Genomic DNA, 16,872 nt, shown 5'->3' with positions numbered 1-16,872 from the left:
AGAGGTTAACTTCAGTTGCATCACTTGTTTCCTTGGCTTCCACATGTGCGGCAGACATAGCACAAGCTACCTAAACAACTTCCACAATTTGATTCTGCCATGCCTAATTGCGTGTGATAAATCAAAACTCCATAAATGATGACAAAAGATCAAAGTCCTTGGTGTTGTATCAATGTTAGTGAAGAGTTAACACATGTAGAAGATTCATCCCTACACTGTGGGGTGATCAGCAACGAAAGTAAAATGGGCAGAATAAAGTGGACTTTTAGTTTCTTGATTGATTTACAAAAAAAAAAAATAGATGTAGAAGAAATAGCCTACTGAAATTTAATAGGTATACATTTGGTAAATCCAAATCACCATACAAGTGTACATCAAAGGATGATTCTTGATTATAAAAAAAAAATGCATTACAAATCACACAGAAGAAAACAAACATAATAGAAATCAAACTACATGTGGCACCGTACATGGATTTATTAAACATATAAGGCAACTTGGCTACAGAACCCTTGTTGTAAAGAGCTCCTTAGACCAGAGTACAAAAGATGTTTTCCCAAATATGATCAAATACCAAAGATTTTATTATCCAGCTAGCCAGATCAAATCCGGAAAACATCTGTTTGAAACCTCTCATCATACAATCTCCAATGGCCATACCTATCTGCGTGAAAGACTGACCTTGGAATATAGAAATTTGGCTTCTTAATCTCCAGAACCTTCAGATTCGATGATGCATTGGCAATATCCCGACCAGTCAAGTTTGTACAACCAGACAAATCCAAGTACTTGAGGTTCACACAGCCTTTGCATATCAAAGTAAGGCCCTTAGCAGACAACTTGGAGAACTGAATTTCAAGGTGCTCCAAATAAGGCATATATTTTCCAATAGCAGCAGCTTCGGAGTCCCCATCTTGTGGACAAGCATTTAGATACTCATTAGGGACAACTCCAAAATGTTGGGAAGAATCCAACCAATTCATTAGATTTCGCTTCAGAACTTTAAGGTTTGGACAATTCCTTCCAATTAACACCAATGACTCATGAGATATCTCGTAGCAGTAGCTAATATCTACTTCCCTAAGCTTGGTGCACCGAAAAGCTATCTTAGCCATAGATGCATCAGTAACATTCTGACAGCTCTTGATTGACAGGACCTCAAGGTTTGGGCACCTGAAAATGCAAATACACGACCAACATGGCAACATCAAATTCACTTTGATCATAATGAACAACAACAAAGCTTTAGTCCCAAAAGAATGAGATTGGCTATGGATCATCAACAGACTAATCACAATATTAAACCAGAAACAATCTAACCAAAAAAAAAAAAAAAAGGTTGAATTGCATATTTGGTCCTCGACCTTCAATCATTGTTTCAAAATTATCCTTATACTTTAGAATGTTTTGCTTTAGTCCCCTATAAATCTCAGCATGTTATGAAAAAACCCCTTATCATCTGATGGAAAAAAAAACTGATGTGACAAACGGAATTCATGCCACTTCATAGGCTCCAACATCATCAAAGTAACCTCAGTTTCTTGAATTCCGTTTTCTATGTCAACATTTTCCATCCATCATACGAAGGTATGGTCCTTTATGAAGCATTTTTTAAAAGTAAAGATGTTTTTGAAACAAATGTTGATCATTCAATCATTAAACTGTTCATGGAAAAGCTTTGTTTGTTTGTTTTAAAAAAAAATAAATAAATAAAATACTGAAACTTGGAAAAAACAAATTAGGAATTATCTGAGTTCTATCCTTCAAAAAATTGATCCAACAATATATACAAAAATATGGTGCAAGTGTAACATGAAAAAAAAAACCAAAAACCAAACTTTATAATTAAAACTAAAAAAAAACAAAAACCCAATTAAAAAAAAAGTCTTAATATTGAAAGTTTAATTAAAAAAAGGGACCTTTCAGCGGCGAAAGAGAGAGCGAGATCGGAGCAGTGACGGGTGCGAATGGCAGTGAGCGAGTGATCGCTCCAAACGACGACGGATCGAAGCATGGAATCGATCTTTCTCTCGAAATCTGGGGTCCACAATCGAGGCGAGTCGGTGTTGGTGCCGAAGTGGGGCTCGACGTCGAAGCTGGAGTGGAGAGAAGAGTCCGTACAGGCTTGGAGCCATGACTTGCAGACGAGCATGGGTCTAAGCCATCGCTGCTCCAGGGTTAGCCGGGAGAGTATGTTGGTGAGGCACTCACGGGTCAAATCTGCCCAATCGGATCCGGGTTCGGTGCATCCTGATCCTTCTCCTTCTTCTTCTTGTTCCTTCTTCTTGTTGTTATCCATTTTGATATCGGTTCAACTTTGTCTTTCTGGTTTTGTACTTGTAGTTTATACTTTATACTGGATAGGTTGTATTTTAGGCGTGGATGGAGCTTCTATAGTTAGCCACCTGTCAACACACGTGTGGCTTCTTCATTTTATCTGTTTTTTTTTTTCTTTTTTGTGGATAAATATTGTTATCCTTTGCAAGAAAACTAGTTATCCCCAAATTATCGAGCAGAGAAAAATGAGTAACTGTTATGAGTAATAGTTTATGGTAAAATTTGACAGTTTTGAAATGTCTTGAACTTAGCTGTCATTGGTCCAAATTAGAAGTTTTAACATTATTTTACGAAAATTATTAAGTCCACCGAGAAGACAGCTAAAGTAGTTCTTCCAATCAATGAAACGATATCATGTATACAAATGTGTGAGTCAGTTTCTTAATCAAGAAAAAAAATCACCAGGTGATATCACATTTGCATAAATAGTATTGTATTATTAGTTGGAAGGACTAAAAATGACCACTTCAGCCGTCCTTTGATGAACCTAATAATTTCTCATATTTTACCCAGATTATTATTTAGTTATTTTGACCCTTCTTTTTGTATCACATGAATTGTTTTGATTCAATAATGCTAGAATGTTACAATAGTTCTTATTTGAGTTGATGGATTTTTATTTGATCTTATTATTGACACCACTTTATTATCTATTATTCACAATTTTTCATCTTAATTATTGTGAAATATTTTGTAAAAATTACGGTAACTTTAGATTTACTGATTTTGATTTGGTTATTAAAGAGTGACCATCAACATAAATTCAAAACTTCAATGTAACTTTAAGAAAATTGCCTACTTGTTCAACCTGACCGGAAAGGTCGCGGGTTGGTTGATCAAATGGGTTAAAGTGGGCGGTAGATTAATGAAATTTCACTTGACCCACCTGACTTATCTTAACTAATAAATAAAATAAAATTAAGTATGACATTTGGCATGTTTTAATGGTTATTAAGATTTATTTTTCTTCATTTGTTGACATGTATTCTAAACGTTATCTTTTTTCTCTCAGTATAATCACTTATTGTTATCAAATGGTGGTCTTCTTAATCTCCATTGTAGGTGATCTTCATATTGTTAGGAAGTTATTAAAATTTAATTTTCAATGACACCAATTTCATATTATTTGGATCATTAGACAAAAAAGTTTTGTAATCTATAATTGTCTATTCAACTTATAAATCAGTAATATTTTTCTAATGTTGTTTAATGTTTTTATTTTTTTTTTTTTCAGGTTTGTCATAAAAATTTCCAAGTGGCTTAAGATTGTTGAACACTCTTAAATTGACATTCAATCAAAGCTTTGTTATCAGTTTAAAAGTAAAAGTTTTGCAGTACTATTTGTTCAAGTTTAGACAAGAAATAGTGATTTTCTCCCTCTATCTTTGTCGTTGTTATTGTCATTGTCATTGCGTGACTCATTGCCGTGCCCCTGAATTTATGACTCAATTTGTGAAGTTTCTGTGCTTGTGCAGTGTGCAGTGCTCTATCTATGCCCCTAAGATCAGCTGAACAGCTGACCCATAAGTTTTTAACACTTTCCAGGTATTTGTATTTTCTTTATTTAAAATTTTTTTTTTCATTGCTATCTTTTTTAAATTCCTTATAATATATTATTTATCATTATAATAATCAATATATTATAATCAATATATACACATGTATTTAGTTGTTGTTTATTATATTTTTTTTATGTATTGACATTTGAATATTGTTTAATTTTAATTAAATATACTTTTGTTTATACATATTCAATTATGAAGTATTATTGTACATTACTATTTTACATTTCATACACACACAAAAATTTATATATGACCTCCCAAATATAAATTCCTGGCTCCGCCACGGTTTTTATCTATATGTGTCTATTCATGAGCTTATGTGATTCATTTTGTTCCTGATTGTTTATGTGATAGGTTCTTCTCTAATATTCTTTTTGTTGGTCATTACTTTCTTCTTATCTACCTTGCCTTCATATTCTATCGATCTTTATTGGGTTTTAGAAGTCATGTTTCTACTTTTTACAATTCCTTATCTAATAACCACTTGTAGTATGGCATCTATTCAATTTATATTCATTATTTCTCAGTAAAATTATACTGTAATTCATCATTTCATGGCCAAAATCTTTCAATGCATGGCTTTCAATTAGTTAAAGTTGTCTTTCATAATTTCACATAAATTTGAAAATCGAACAATGTTAAAAATTGCCCCCCTTGGGCCAGTTTGTACAATCCCTAATTAAGACCCAATCCAGCCTAAATTCACGTCAGGCTCAACAATAATTGGTACAAGACTCTCAATCCAAATCCTACCCTCTATACCCTCTACACCTAATCGAAAACATACATACTAGTTGGGTCAAAAAAAAAATTTATAAGACATGATAAATTTTTGGGCTTATGAATCTTCTTTTGTTCAGTTCAACCCAAAATTTTGGAACTGGATTTTCTGTTTGTGGGCCACACATTAAATCCATCACTTCCCAACTTTTATAAACTTGTATTGTATTTTATCTTGTCCACCACCCAAATCTGGCATTTGGTACCAAATTCGTTCGTACGACATAATTAAGGAAATTCTAAATTCACAAACTATTTTATAAATTGTTGATATAGTGTTTGGTTATTGATAAGTGAAAATATGATGTTAGTAGTTGGATCAAATAAGAAACAATAAAAATTCGCCACATCAACTATTTGTAAAAATATTATAAAATAGTTTATACATATAATAACATTACTCCATTATCCCAAAAGAGAAATCAAAGACAAGAGTAGATGCCACATGAGCAAGGTAAACATAACCAAAAGACAACCCATCATCCCAAAGAGCCTATCAAAAAAAAAAAATTCATCCTAAAGGAGCAATTTTTTTTTTCTCTCTAATAATTATCCGAAAGAGCAATTGAATATGCATAAATCATAATCGCTGATTGACAATTAGGGAAACCACTGAGAGCCATGCCAAAAACGAAAATTAAAAAAAGTGACCTCTCCTTTACATTTTTTTTTTTTTGGTTTTATTTGGACTTTCCTTTCCATGTTGATTTGGGGCTTTCATATAGATCCATCCAAATCCATATCTTTATTTTGATTTTTTGAGAGCCCAAAATGGAAGTTAAGGATTTGGAGGCCCAAATCAATTTCCAGCTTAAAAACTTCCCAAACGGTCAACAGAAAGAAAAAGCCCAAATCCACACTTTTTTTTAAAGAAAAAAAATCTAATTAATAAAAAATGAATTAAGAAGGAATTCAGTATCATAAACCTCAGCACGTTATTCTGCACCGAAAAACCAAAAGAAGCAAGTTTTGGAGTAAACCCAGACCCAGTGCATGACTTGTACAAAAAAAACAATGAGAAATATACACAACCAGGAAGGTTTGGAGTAAAATCACCTTTTCATTATTCAATCAAACGGAGCATATTACAAAGCATAGCAGAATTAATCCAAAAAAAGAAAAGAAAGAAAAGGAAATGAACAAAATATGAAAATAATACAGAACAAGCAGCAAACTGCAAGCCTCGTACAGACAGTTTATTTCACGCAATTCAAACTAATTAACTAACCAACTTAATTAAAGCATGAAGGTGATTTTCTCCAAAACAAGCTGTAAAGATGAAGCCTACATGGCAATATAGTATATTGCAGTGCTCATCAGGCAGGGGAGACGTTCAGTTCTGCGAGTTGGATATCGTCTTGGCCGCTGCTGATGGTAACGTTGTCGCCGCCAGGAAGCGTTTGGGTACCACTACCAGTGTTGGTAGTTGTAAACTTACGTAGTGCAAGGATGAGAGCGATGATGAGGACGATCAAGCTCAGTACTTGAGCAGCAAGTTTACCGTCCAAAAGTAACAGCATTTCTTCTCTGCAGTAACAAGAGGAAACTAATTAATTATATCAATACTGGAAGCAACAAAAACAAAATTTGAAAAGAAATGTTAATAAAAGATATATTCAGCTATTGTTACCCGTTTGGGGGAGAAGAAAAAGAGGACGATGGAGTGGAAGGGAGAGGAGCCATGTTATGCTAGCTTAGGGTGCTCAAAAGGAGTCAGGAGGGAGCTATTTTGGGTTAGGTTGGGTTGTGTTGTGTGTTGTTGTTGGCTTATGTGCTTATTGGTTATTATATAGTCCTTCGAGGTGGATATGATTTTCCTTTGAGGGTCCCATAAACAAAGTAAATAATTTTCGTTTCCATGAGAGTGTACTTTTATGTATTTGACCACGAAAGTGCGTCATTTGATAATGTGAAAACAGATATTTTCATAAATTACAAATGCGTCAAAATTTATTTTGACGCATTTGTAATTTATGAAAATATCTGTTTTCACTTGCAATTTATGAAAATACAATGTGAAAACAGATATTTTCATAAATTGTAAGTGCGTCAAAATTTATGAAAATATCTGTTTTCACATTGTCAAATGACGCACTTTCGTGGTCAAATCCATAAAAGTACACTCTCATGGAAATAAACGAAAATTATTCAATTAGTTTATGGTGCCAGAGTGCGACCCATCAAATGACGCACTTTGGTGGTCAAATCCATAAAATTTGTTTACGGGACCCCCAAAGGACTATATCTACTAACTATATAAAAAATATAAAAAGAGGCCATGCCTCTATCTACAGTGTTTGGTTTATTCAACCCGTGAGCACTGTTCATCTGGCCTCTTTTTTTTTTTTTTTTTGCCGGTGATGTTTGTGATTTTTTGTCTTTTCTTTTAAATATTTATTATTTATATGAGCATATACAGTTACACCGACTTAACAAATTTTGACAATATTTTTACAATTATTTAACAATCTACACTATTCATTAGCCTCCAGTATTGATAAAATTATTTTCACAATAAATTTTTTTCCCTCACAGTATACTGGTTTTGCTTGTACTTTTTTTATCTTCTCTTTTAAATATTTATATGTGCATATACAGTTATACTGACACAATTCATTTTTATCATATTTTCACAATTATTAAAGTGTCAATTTTTTAAAGGTCAAAATGAAATAATAAAATAAGAAACTGAGAATTACTACCATGTAAAACTCAAAATACGTAAAGAAAATTTTTGAGATGTTAAAATTTAGTAGGAATATTTTAGAAATTACAAAACAAATATTTTAAGAATCATAAGCTTTCATTAGGATTTAACGGAGAGAATAACAATATGACATATTTGCTATTTTTCAAAATATTAAGAGAAAAATTGGTTGATTTTAAAGTTTAAGGAGTAATGCTATGTCCACAACATCTTCACAATAGTTTCACAACAAATTTTATGTGGAAAGGTATTTTTTATGGATAAAAAAATGATATCAGTAGTGGAATTAGTTTAAACCAATAACAACTTATCATTTAGAATTTGCAAATTAATTTTATCAACGACAGAAAAAACGACACTGCGGCCAAAGGGTCACATCGGCCAAGCAAAAAAGGGTCACATCACCTTGCAAATTAATTAATTTTATCAACAAAAAGAAAAGGGTCACGTCGCCAAGGTTGCAAATTAATTTGGATTTTATTAATGTGTGTCTTAAGGGTACACATTAAACTTTCTATTTGTAGGAATATTTTTTCGAAAATTGAAAAAACTGTCATTACTTTTTCAATTCTCGAGAAAATATTTCTACAAATAGAAAGTTTAATGTGTGCCCTTAGGGCACACATTAACCAGACACAATTAATTTTATCAACAACAGAAAAAAGGGTCACAGCGGCCAAAGGGTCACATCACCTTGCAAATTAATTAATTTTATCAACAAAAAGAAAAGGGTCACGTCGCCAAGGTTGCAAATTAATTTTATCAACAACAGAAAAAAGGGCACAGCGGCCAAAGGGTCACATCGACCAAGCTTGGCCGATGTTACCCTCTATTCTTTTGTTGATAAAATTCTTAATCGATGTGACCCTTTTTTCTTTTGTTCGCGGGATAAAATTAATTGGATCCCGTCAATGTGTGCATATTAAATTGTCTATTTTTAAAAATATTTTTTTAAGAATTAAAAAAATTGTTAATATTTTTTTAAATTTTAAGAAATTAAAATTAATAGGTGTTGTTAAGACATACATTAACGAAATTTAAATTAATTTACAAACAAAAGAAAAAAAAAGGTCACATCAACTAAGATTGTTGATAAAATTAATTTAGATTGTGTTAAGAGGATATCACACGGTGCCCTGTTAAGCACAAATTTTTTTACTTTTTTTCTAACATAAATTTTGTCTTTTTATCCAATTTATGTCAACTTTTCAATTTTGCAGTACTGAAAATTTTTTGACAAATTTTTTTTTTTTTTTTTTGCCTTTTCTGCACTTAAATGGTGCTGGGTAATTAACATTCTCCAAATTAATTTTATCAACTAAAGAAAAAAGGGTTACATCGACAAAGTTTTTGATAAAATTCAAACTTGGTCGATGTGACCTATTTTTCTTTTGTTGGTTGATGTGACTCATTTTTCTTTTGTTACAACTTAATCGACGTGACCTTTTTTTTTATAAAATTAATTTTATAAAAAAAAAAAGTCACATTGACCAAGGTTGTAACTTGGTCGATGTGACCCTTTTTTCCTTTAATGAAATTTGCTTTCATGTTTAAGGTTCACACCCACTTTTTGGCGACTCTCAAAGGAAAATCATCCGCCTGAAAGAAGGATGATTTTCCTCTCCCACGGTTTATGGGACCTATCAACCGTGGGAGTATTAAATATCATTGGTTCTCAATTTGGGAGGCAATGAATTTATGCCATCTGGGTTTTATAAAAGTTCTGTAAACAGGATTTGATGGTACAGTAAAAAGAGCTCACAAGTATACTTGGTCATGTGAACTGTGAACAAACCCTTCTGCAGGAGTGGCAAAATCTGACATGACCTACGAACCTAACACGACTAATCCGTTTATAAATAGATCATGGGTTGAGGCTAAATGGATTCAGGTCATATTTGGGTTGACACGGCTGACTCGTTTAATAAACGAGTCGTGTTCGTGTTTAACATGTGAACCCATCTGACCTGTTTGACCCGTTTAAATAATAAAGGTATTAAATTTTGTTATTATTGCTTAATTTTTTGTTGTAATTATATGTTTATTACTATATTTATGATTGTAATTGTATTTTAATTTTAGATATATAGAAATTGATAATAGATTATTTAGGTCATGTATGACCTATTAATTAAACAGGTTATTTGTATTAACTTCTACATTACTTATTAACTAGTCGCTAACCCGTGCGATGCACGGGTTTAGGATTTATCTCTTCTTTGAGTAGTTTTTGCTAAGAAACATGTAAATTCAAGCTTATAGAACATGTTTTTAGCATCCATAAAATTGCCACTAAGAATAATTACATATCTGAAACACACGGGCATGTAATGTGGTTTGAGCTAATTAATACTGTAGGAACCAAGTATAAGACTTCTGGGCCTTAGATCACTTGGGCTCACAATTTATTTGTAGTGGGCTTGAGGATTTCCTACTATAGGTCGTTCTCGGCAGAGAGACTCAAAGCAACACTCAGTTGATACTCTCTTACTTGATTGTTTTCTCTCAATTTTTCTGAACTCCTCCTTCTCCCAACTTTCTTCTATTTATAGCCAAGGTTAGTGGGGAGATTATGATTACAGTCACCGTTAGTGCTACTGAAGGTCCAATATTATCTGGTTAAAGTGGATGTTTAGGTGAGAGGGCGGTGCAGCATTTATGATCTTGGAACTTGGTTCCATCTTGACCGATTATGTTTGACAACTCAGTTTCCCGTGCATATCACGATTTTCCCGGGCACGGCTCATATACTTGCCCGGGAACGTTTAACCGATCACCTCTTGGAATTCAATACCCTAAACTTGTTTGTACACTAAGGCAGTTTCAAGAAGGGCGCAGGGTAACTGGACCTTTCTGCTGGGCCTGTGCCTAAGGCCGGTATGGGCCTGGGATCTCGGTGCCGTACAATAGCCCCCCCTTGATTCATGCTCGGTTACCGAGAAGAATCAAGGAGCTGTCTGGGCCTTTTGACCTCGGGAATCTTATAGCCTGGGACTTATGACTGTGACTTCTCATTAATACTCATCTCAAAAGACGCGCCGTTTCGCAGCGCCAGGCGCAGTCGTCATTATTACCTGACGGTTCGTGAACCGAAGCGGCGCGCGAATCGGTTACGTTTGGCATTCGCTGGGTCGCTCGTAAATCGTGCCCATTTATTGCTTGGTTAAGCGTTTCTTCTTCCCCTATTTCTTTTTGGCTCTATAAATAGTCCCCCTCTGAACATCATTTCATTTTTCCTTCGCCTCAGATTTTTTTTGTGCTTACTCTCTGCCGACCACATTTCTGTGCGCTTACTCGCTTGCCCAGTGTTCTTTTCCTCCTTAGAACCCAAAGTAAGTTTTTCTTCCCCTTCCTGTTCCTTCAGCGTTATTTCTTTAAGTTCCCTTTTGTAGTTTTAGGCGTTGTAGATGGGTTACTCTTACCTTCTAGAATCCTCGGCTGCTTTGGCCACCTTTAGGAGTAAATTTAATATTCCCGATGATGTGGATGTGGCTTACTACCATGAGAGTGATATTGAACTCCACCGAGGGCGGGGTACAGCCTTCTTTCCTTTGATGTCAATTTTAGAAGGTGGGTTAGGTTCCCCGTGGATCCCCTCTTGATAAACACACTTACTTACTACGGCCTGTGTCCTGACCAGCTTCCCCCCAACTTTTACCGGGTAGTTAGCTGCGTCAGTAAGTTGAACCACACCTTTAACTTACAGTTAAACCACCATGACATTAACCAAATGTACAGCCTCTGTGGAAACAAATCCACCAACTATTACTTAAAGACAAGAGATAACCGGGTACGGCTGATATCATGCCTGCCTGATTCGAATAGGAACTCCGCCGGGGAGTTCGTTAGGGTCCGCGGCAACTGGTTTGCCGGGGACATCCCTTGCCCCCTTTCAAAGCATGAAGTGGGTTCGTACCATCCCCTTGCTATAATCGCTTTCCTTCACTCCTCCTTTTCTTCTTTTTGAAGTAAATTTTTATTCTTAGAGACTAATGCGACACTTGCTTTTTTGCAGAAGGCAAAGTGTTTGTTCAGGACATCAGAGCCGTCCACGCGAAGGACTTGAACTTCATCCTCCGTTCCGAGATATACGTGCATTGGGACGAACAACTCCGGGCTTCGCACTTGATCGTCGGAGTAGAGCCAGTTTACTCTACCTGGCAGCCCTTCAAGCAGGCACTATTAGTTGATAGCCCCCTGCTATCATATATAGACGTCCGGTACGTAAAATTTTTGCCGCCGACACTTACCACCGGGGAGGCAAGGGAATTTGGTCGGCGGTTCACTTGCTCGGACGAACTAGCTCCTTTGCGAGACGAGTCTGCGGAACGGGTATCTCGGCGCCTCAGAGAGAGAGCCCACGAACCCATATAGCAAGAAGACCAAGTACAAGAGCAACCCATTCCTGAGAATCCAGCCGCCGAGCCTCAACAACAAGTGATAGAAGCGGCTGCCTTGCTAGCTAAAGCTATCCAACCTAGTGGAAGGATGGTATCAAGGAAGGTCATGACAATAGACCGGTTCGTGCCCGGTGCCCGGCAACCCAATCAGCCCCCACCTTCTCAGGGTCGGGGTCCAGTGCCTCAGCCTCCACCCTCTTCGCAGGCCGGACGGGCCCGTAAGAAACAGAAAGTTACCGATCAACCTTCCACGGGCCCGGGAGATGCCGCCGTCCAGACTCCTCCCCGACCAACAGGAGGAATCGTTATCCGTGAGCCGCCAACCGAAGCTGGCACGGGGGTCGCGTCCTCCTCCCAAGTGGCTCCAGCGTGGAAGCCAAAGTTCCTGTTGGACGGCAAGCCATTGCCCTCAACCGCCTTTGTTCGGATGTGGGAGAAGGGCGAGGGCGGCCGTATTGCCCAAACTTTGGCTGAAGCTCTTCTTCTTCCCGAGGACGTGCGTGCCTTTAAGGAGGGATCCGAAGAGTCTGTGGGGCGCCGGTTAGAGTGGCACGCCATTGCGGTAATTCTTTTGTCTATCTACTTCTTCATACAGATTTCCTTTTGCTTCTTTTCTAACCTTTGTGCTTGCTAGGCCGCTCAAATGGCTCACATTGTGGCTGCCCGGGCACGGGATCTTGCCGAGGAAAATGAGCGCGAGAAGGGGGCGCGGGAGTCAGCGGTGAAATCGGCTAAGGAAAAGCTGAAAGCTGCTGAGTCTGCTGAGAAAAAGGCTGTTGCTGCGGAGAAGAACCGGGCATTGGCCGAAAAGAGGTCTGCGGAGCTCCTGACCAAGCAGAATGAGACGGAGGTCAAGTTAGCCGAAACCATTAGCCTTAACACTTCCAACACTGAGGAGATAGCCGACCTCAGGGCAGGCTTGGCGGCCGCGGAGCAAAAGTGGTACGACGTAGGTTTCGCTGATGCCGAAAATTCTGCAGAGCCGGTGGTGGCTCGTGCTCGGAATATGGGTTTTGAGGCCAGGTGGTTTGCCGCTCTCCAAGCAATGGGAGTTCCCGAGGATTCGCATCTGAGAGACCCCGGCCAAATTCCATTTCCGAGCCCTGTACCTGTCGCCCAGGATGCCCCGGATGCTATTGACGAGGGGGAGACGGCCAGTATGAGGGAGCTAGTTGAACAAATCGATGCTCACGCCGAGCCCGAGGAAATGGAAGCCACCAGCATCCCGACTGTGCAGGAGCTTCTCGGTGAGGACCCGCCTTTCCCCCTGACCGTCCAACAGGAAGTGACCCCGTCGACCCAACCTCCCAGTTGATTTTACTTTTATTTACTATCTTATTTTTAATTTGTTGGTTTTATTTGCCTACGTCACCTGGATGTGGTGACTGAACAATTGCCTTTATTTGTTTAATTGGTAGACCGTTTTCTTTTTCCGTTTCAATCTGTTGAATGAATTTATATCTATTTGTATGTTTTGCTTGAATCATGCCAGTGCTATGGCCGCTTAATGGAATGATACCCCCCAACCCTGTTGTGCGGTACTTTGGGTAATTTGAGAGCGCTAATGGACTTAGCATTTGTAAAAGGGTTAGGTTTTCATCATGCTTTAGTTTAACCGAGAATCATGTTTTCGTCCTTAGAGCATTTAATTATAAGATTTAAACTTGTTCGGTTATTTTAGTTTAACCGAGAATCAGGTTTTCGTCCTTAGAGATTTATTTGTAAGGTTTCCACCTGCTCGGCGATTGTGATCGAGCCGAGGGTCAGGTTTCTGTCCTTAGAGATTTATTTGTAAGGTTTCCACCTACTCGGCGATTGTGATCGAGCCGAGGGTCATGTTTCTGTTCTTAGAGATTTATTTGTAAGGTTTCCACCTGCTCGGCGATTGTGATCGAGCCGAAGGTCAGGTTTCTGTCCTTAGAGATTTATTTGTAAGGTTTCCACCTGCTCGACGATTGTGATCGAGCCGAGGGTCAGGTTTCTGTCCTTAGAATTTTATTTGCAATTCTCTTGGTGTGCGGTTACGGAGTCAAAAACAGCATATACAAAAAAGGTTCACCATGCTCTTAATTTCAATGAAATACAAGTTCTGGCTTACACGGATGATCATGCGTAGAATTTCTTCAAGTTGTTGGCGTTCCATGGTCGGGGGAGTGGCCTCTCGTCAAGGTCTTCCAAGTAGTAGGCCCCTGCACCCGCAATGGCTGTGACTCTGTCTGGCCCCTCCCAGGTTTAAGCAAGCTTCCCTGCAGCCATGTCTCGCATGTTCCCCACAACCTTCCTTAGCACTAGTTCCCCGGCACTGAATTCCCTCCCCTTTACATTTCGGTTGTATCTTTGGGCCAGCTTCTGCTGATACTCGGCGAGCCGTACGGTCGCGGCCTCTCTGCATTCTTCTAGCCAATCCAAATGCTCCATCATCAGGTCGGCGTTCTGGACGGGGTCAAACCCAGCGACCCGTGCACTGCATAAGCTCATCTCAGTTGGTATCACTGCTTCTGCTCCGTATGTCAGAGAAAACGGGGTTTCCCCCGTGGATCTCCTGGGGGTCGTGCGGTAAGCCCATAATACACTGGGTAGCTCTTCTGCCCATCTTCCTTTCGCCCCATCCAACCTTCTCTTGAGCCCGTTCAAAATAGTCTTGTTTACTGCTTCAGCTTGGCCATTGCTTTGTGGGTATGCCGGGGTTGAATACTTGTTCCTGATGCCGAGCTCGCTGCAGAAGGTCCGAAAAGCGTTGCTGTCGAACTGTAGCCCATTGTCTGTTACTAGCGAATTCGGCACCCCAAACCTTGTAACTATGTTTTTCCATACAAACTTTTTCACATCAGTATCCCGGATATTAGCCAAGGCTTCGGCTTCAGCCCACTTTGTGAAGTAATCTACAGCCACCAATACAAAACGGCGGTTCCCCGGTGCTCGGGGGAATGGCCCGAGGATGTCAAGCCCCCATTGTGCAAACGGCCATGGGCTGCTGACAGGGTTTAGACGTCCTGCAGGCTGATGGATCATTGGGGCGTGCTTTTGACACTGTTCGCAGCTCCGAACGTATTCAGCGGCATCCTTCTGCATTTGTGGCCACCAAAACCCCTGTGTCATCGCTCTGTGTGCCAAAGATCGTCCCCCAGCATGCCCGCCACACACTCCCTCATGCAGCTCGGTCAGAAGCTCCTTGACTTTTTCGGGATGTAGGCACAAGAGGTAAGGGCCTGCGAAGGACCTTCGGTACAACTTTCGGTCCGAAGACAGCCAGTACCGGGGAGCCATCCGGCGAATCTTGTTGGCCTCGGCCTGATCCTCTGGAACTTTATCTTCGGCAAAGAAGTCTATGATCGGGTTCATCCAACATGGACCAGCCACTTTTACCTACGCAACCTCTACTCCGGCCTGGTCGGGAACACTCTTCACATAGATGCTTAGCTCTCTTATAAGTTCTATCGTGATAAGCCGCGGCATGACCTCGGTGGCCGATGAGGCTAACGTGGCAAGAGAGTCAGCGTGCTTGTTCTGTGACCGGGTTACCTGGGATATCTTTACCATTCCAAACTGACTGATAATCTGCTTTGCTGTACTTAGATAAGCTTTCATTCGAGGGTCCTGAGCCTCGAAGTCCCCAGTGATCTGATAAACAACCAGCCGAGAGTCTGAGTAAATCTCTACATCCTTTGCGCCCAGATGCAATACGGCCCTCAACCCGGCCAGTAGGGCCTCATACTCGGCTTCATTGTTCGAGGCTTTGAACCCCAATCTGAAGGAGTGTTCCAGTCGTATACCCTCAGGGGTGATTATGACAATACTAGCCCCGGCCCCTATAGCATTTGATGCGCCGTCCACAAATACCCTCCACGGGCGAATCTCCGCACTACAGATTACCTTGCCTTCGTTCTTGGGTGTGAATTCTGCGATGAAATCAGCGAGAACCTGTCCCTTCACCGAGCTTCTAGGTCGGTATCTTATGTCAAACGATCCCAACCGAGTCCCCCATTTGGCAATGCGACCTGTGAAGTCAGATCTCTTTAACAGTGACTGCAACGGATACTCGGTGAGGACGAACACCGTGTGCGCCTGGAAGTAATGTGGCAACTTCCTCGTGGCGTGCACCAGGGCTAAAACTAACTTCTCAAGGGGCAGGTACCTTGTCTCGGCATCTATTAAGGTTTTGCTCACGTAATACACTGGTATTTGTACTCCCCGGTCCCTTAGCAATACAGCACTTACGGCATGTTCGGTGACTGCAAGGTACATAAACAGATCCTCCCTGGGCTCCGGGGCCGTCAACCTCGGCGCCTTTGCCAAGTATCCCTTTAGCTCTCGAAAAGCCTCATCACAGCTCTCGTCTCATCGGAACCCCTCCCACTTTTTCAGAAGTTGATAAAACGGCCGGCAGCGATCGGCAAACTTGGAGATAAATCGGTTCAGGGCGGCTAACATTCTAGTGAGCACTTGCACCTCTTTAGGATTGCTTGGTGGTTTGAGGCGGTTCACGGCCTCTATTTGGTCAGGGTTAGCTTCTATTCCCCGAGTAGAGATCAGATATCCTAGAAACTTACCAGCCCCCACTCCGAAAGTGCACTTCTCGGCATTCAGGCGCAATTTGTGCCGACGTAGTATCTCGAATACTCCTCGGACGTCTTCGGTGTGCTGTGACTCAATTCTGCTTTTTACCACCATATCGTCGATATAAACTTCAACCGTGCATCCAATTTTTTCTCGGAACATTCTCGTCATCATTCGCTGATACGTGGCCCCGGCGTTCTTCAATCCAAACGGCATGACCTCGTAGTGATAGTTTGCATTCGGAGAGATAAATGCTGTCTTTTCTCGGTCTTCGGGCGCCAATGCAATCTGGTGGTAGCCCTGGAAGGCATCTAGGAAGCTCATCCTCGGGTGCCCGTACGTTGCATCTACTAGCTGATCAATCTTGGGTATCGGGAATGGGTCCTTGGGACATGCCTTGTTCAAGTCTGTGAAGTCCACACAAACTCTCCATTTGCCGTTCTTCTTCTTCACCACGACAGTGTTTGCCAACCACTTCGGGAAGAATATCTCCTTTATGACTCCGGCCTCCTTCAGCCGCTGTACC

General features: G+C 39.9%; 1 protein-coding gene across 1 annotated transcript; it reads right to left on the bottom strand.

Moving 5' to 3' along the window:
• Positions 1-298: 298 nt before the first annotated feature.
• On the bottom strand, positions 299-2,383 carry LOC115977275 (F-box protein SKIP1). The gene is made up of 2 exons (XM_031099042.1): positions 1,920-2,383; positions 299-1,173 (listed from the first exon to the last, which is right to left on the bottom strand). The coding sequence occupies exons 1-2, from the start codon at positions 2,297-2,299 to the stop codon at positions 603-605; spliced, it is 951 nt and encodes a 316-aa protein (XP_030954902.1). The 5' UTR covers positions 2,300-2,383; the 3' UTR covers positions 299-602.
• Positions 2,384-16,872: the final 14,489 nt, after the last annotated feature.

Source organism: Quercus lobata, chromosome 2, assembly GCF_001633185.2.
Source record: "Quercus lobata isolate SW786 chromosome 2, ValleyOak3.0 Primary Assembly, whole genome shotgun sequence".
Lineage (NCBI taxonomy): Eukaryota > Viridiplantae > Streptophyta > Magnoliopsida > Fagales > Fagaceae > Quercus > Quercus lobata.
Note: the sequence above shows the minus strand (reverse complement) of the source record. Positions and strands in the feature narration are given on the sequence as shown.

Coding starts and splice junctions, on each gene's coding strand:
- LOC115977275 (XM_031099042.1), bottom strand. CDS start 2,299: ATGGATAACAACAAGAAGAAGGAACAAGAAGAAGAAGGAGAAGGATCA. Junction 1,174..1,919: donor CTCTCTTTCGCCGCTGAAAG/GTCCCTTTTTTT, acceptor TTGCATTTTCAG/GTGCCCAAACCTTGAGGTCC.